Below are 1,099 nucleotides of genomic sequence, written 5' to 3'. Positions count from 1 at the left end.
CGACACACCACTTCTTACCCTCTGCCCCCCAGCCACACTCAGCTTCTTTCAGTTACTCAAATCAGCAGCCTCTTCTCACCTCTGTGCCCAGCACATACTGTTCCCTCTGTGCAGAACACTCTTCCTTGACTCTCTCAACTCATTCCTCCTCATCTTTCAATTCTCAGTTTAGATGTCCCCTCCTCCAGGAGGCCTCCCTGGACCTCCCAGATTAAGTTCCCACAGTCCCCGGGGCTTTCCTCATCCCAGCCCTGACCACTCTATGCTGGGCTTCCCCTCTGGACTATCATGGTATGGGGATGGGTCCATCTCCCAGACCAGACCTGGAGCTCTGTGCATGCAGGGCTGGGGCTGTCTTGGTCAGCCTGTGTTGCCAGCACTGGGTCAGCCCCAGAGCGTTGCAGTGTCTTTCATGAAAGAATGAATGCCCAGCAGGCTCCACCCCTCCCTCACAGGCTCACCTGTCCGAGTCTCACACACAGCCGCACAGTCACACACTTCACCTCTGCGGCCGAGGCTAGGGCTGGGTTTGGACAGGCCCAGTCCACGGGCTCCTTCGGGCATGGCTGAGTGGCTCAGCGGCTTCTGCAGAAAGACCCCCTTCCTGGATATCAGGACCCCATAGGCCTCCCTGCCCCCCACGCTCAGAGGCTGGGGGCTGAGAATGAACAGTGTGGTCTAAATCCTGGGAGGGGGCCCTGGGAGTAACTACTGGGGGAGACAGAGGCAAAGTGATAGAAAGAGGGGAGCAAGGAGAGATAACACTGAGAAAAAGATGGAAAGGGTGAGACAAAAGAGTAAAGCGAGCGAAAGAGTCGTCCAAGCTGTGAGTCTGGTGTGTCTGGGGCCGGAGGCTCAGGGATCCTGGGAACGTTTGGGCTCCGGTTGGAGCCGAGGGCGAGGGGCAGGGCTGGGAAAAAGCCGTGGGCGGGAGGCCGCGGGGTCCCAGGGGAGGGCGGAGGAGGCTGGGGGACCGGATGCCAGGGTCCTGCAGACGGCTCCCTCCCCCGCGGAGGGCTGCGAGTTGGGGCGCTGGCCCTGAGTTCTCGACCCCCTCCAGCCAGTCCCTCCGTGATCCGCTCACTGTTCCCACCGCCGC

The 1,099-nt window shown here is 60.7% G+C and overlaps 1 protein-coding gene across 1 annotated transcript in view; it reads right to left on the bottom strand.

Annotated features, from left to right (window-relative positions):
• Positions 1–564, bottom strand: part of PLEKHG2 (pleckstrin homology and RhoGEF domain containing G2) — an 8,928-nt gene extending 8,364 nt beyond the window's left edge. The window contains exon 1 of the mRNA XM_007451780.1: positions 462–564. Coding sequence (XP_007451842.1) covers positions 462–564 — 103 coding nt within the window. The remainder of the gene's footprint in view (positions 1–461) is intronic.
• Between the last annotated feature and the right edge of the window lie 535 nt (positions 565–1,099).

Source organism: Lipotes vexillifer, unplaced genomic scaffold, assembly GCF_000442215.2.
Source record: "Lipotes vexillifer unplaced genomic scaffold, Lipotes_vexillifer_v1.1 scaffold3427, whole genome shotgun sequence".
Lineage (NCBI taxonomy): Eukaryota > Metazoa > Chordata > Mammalia > Artiodactyla > Lipotidae > Lipotes > Lipotes vexillifer.
Note: the sequence above shows the minus strand (reverse complement) of the source record. Positions and strands in the feature narration are given on the sequence as shown.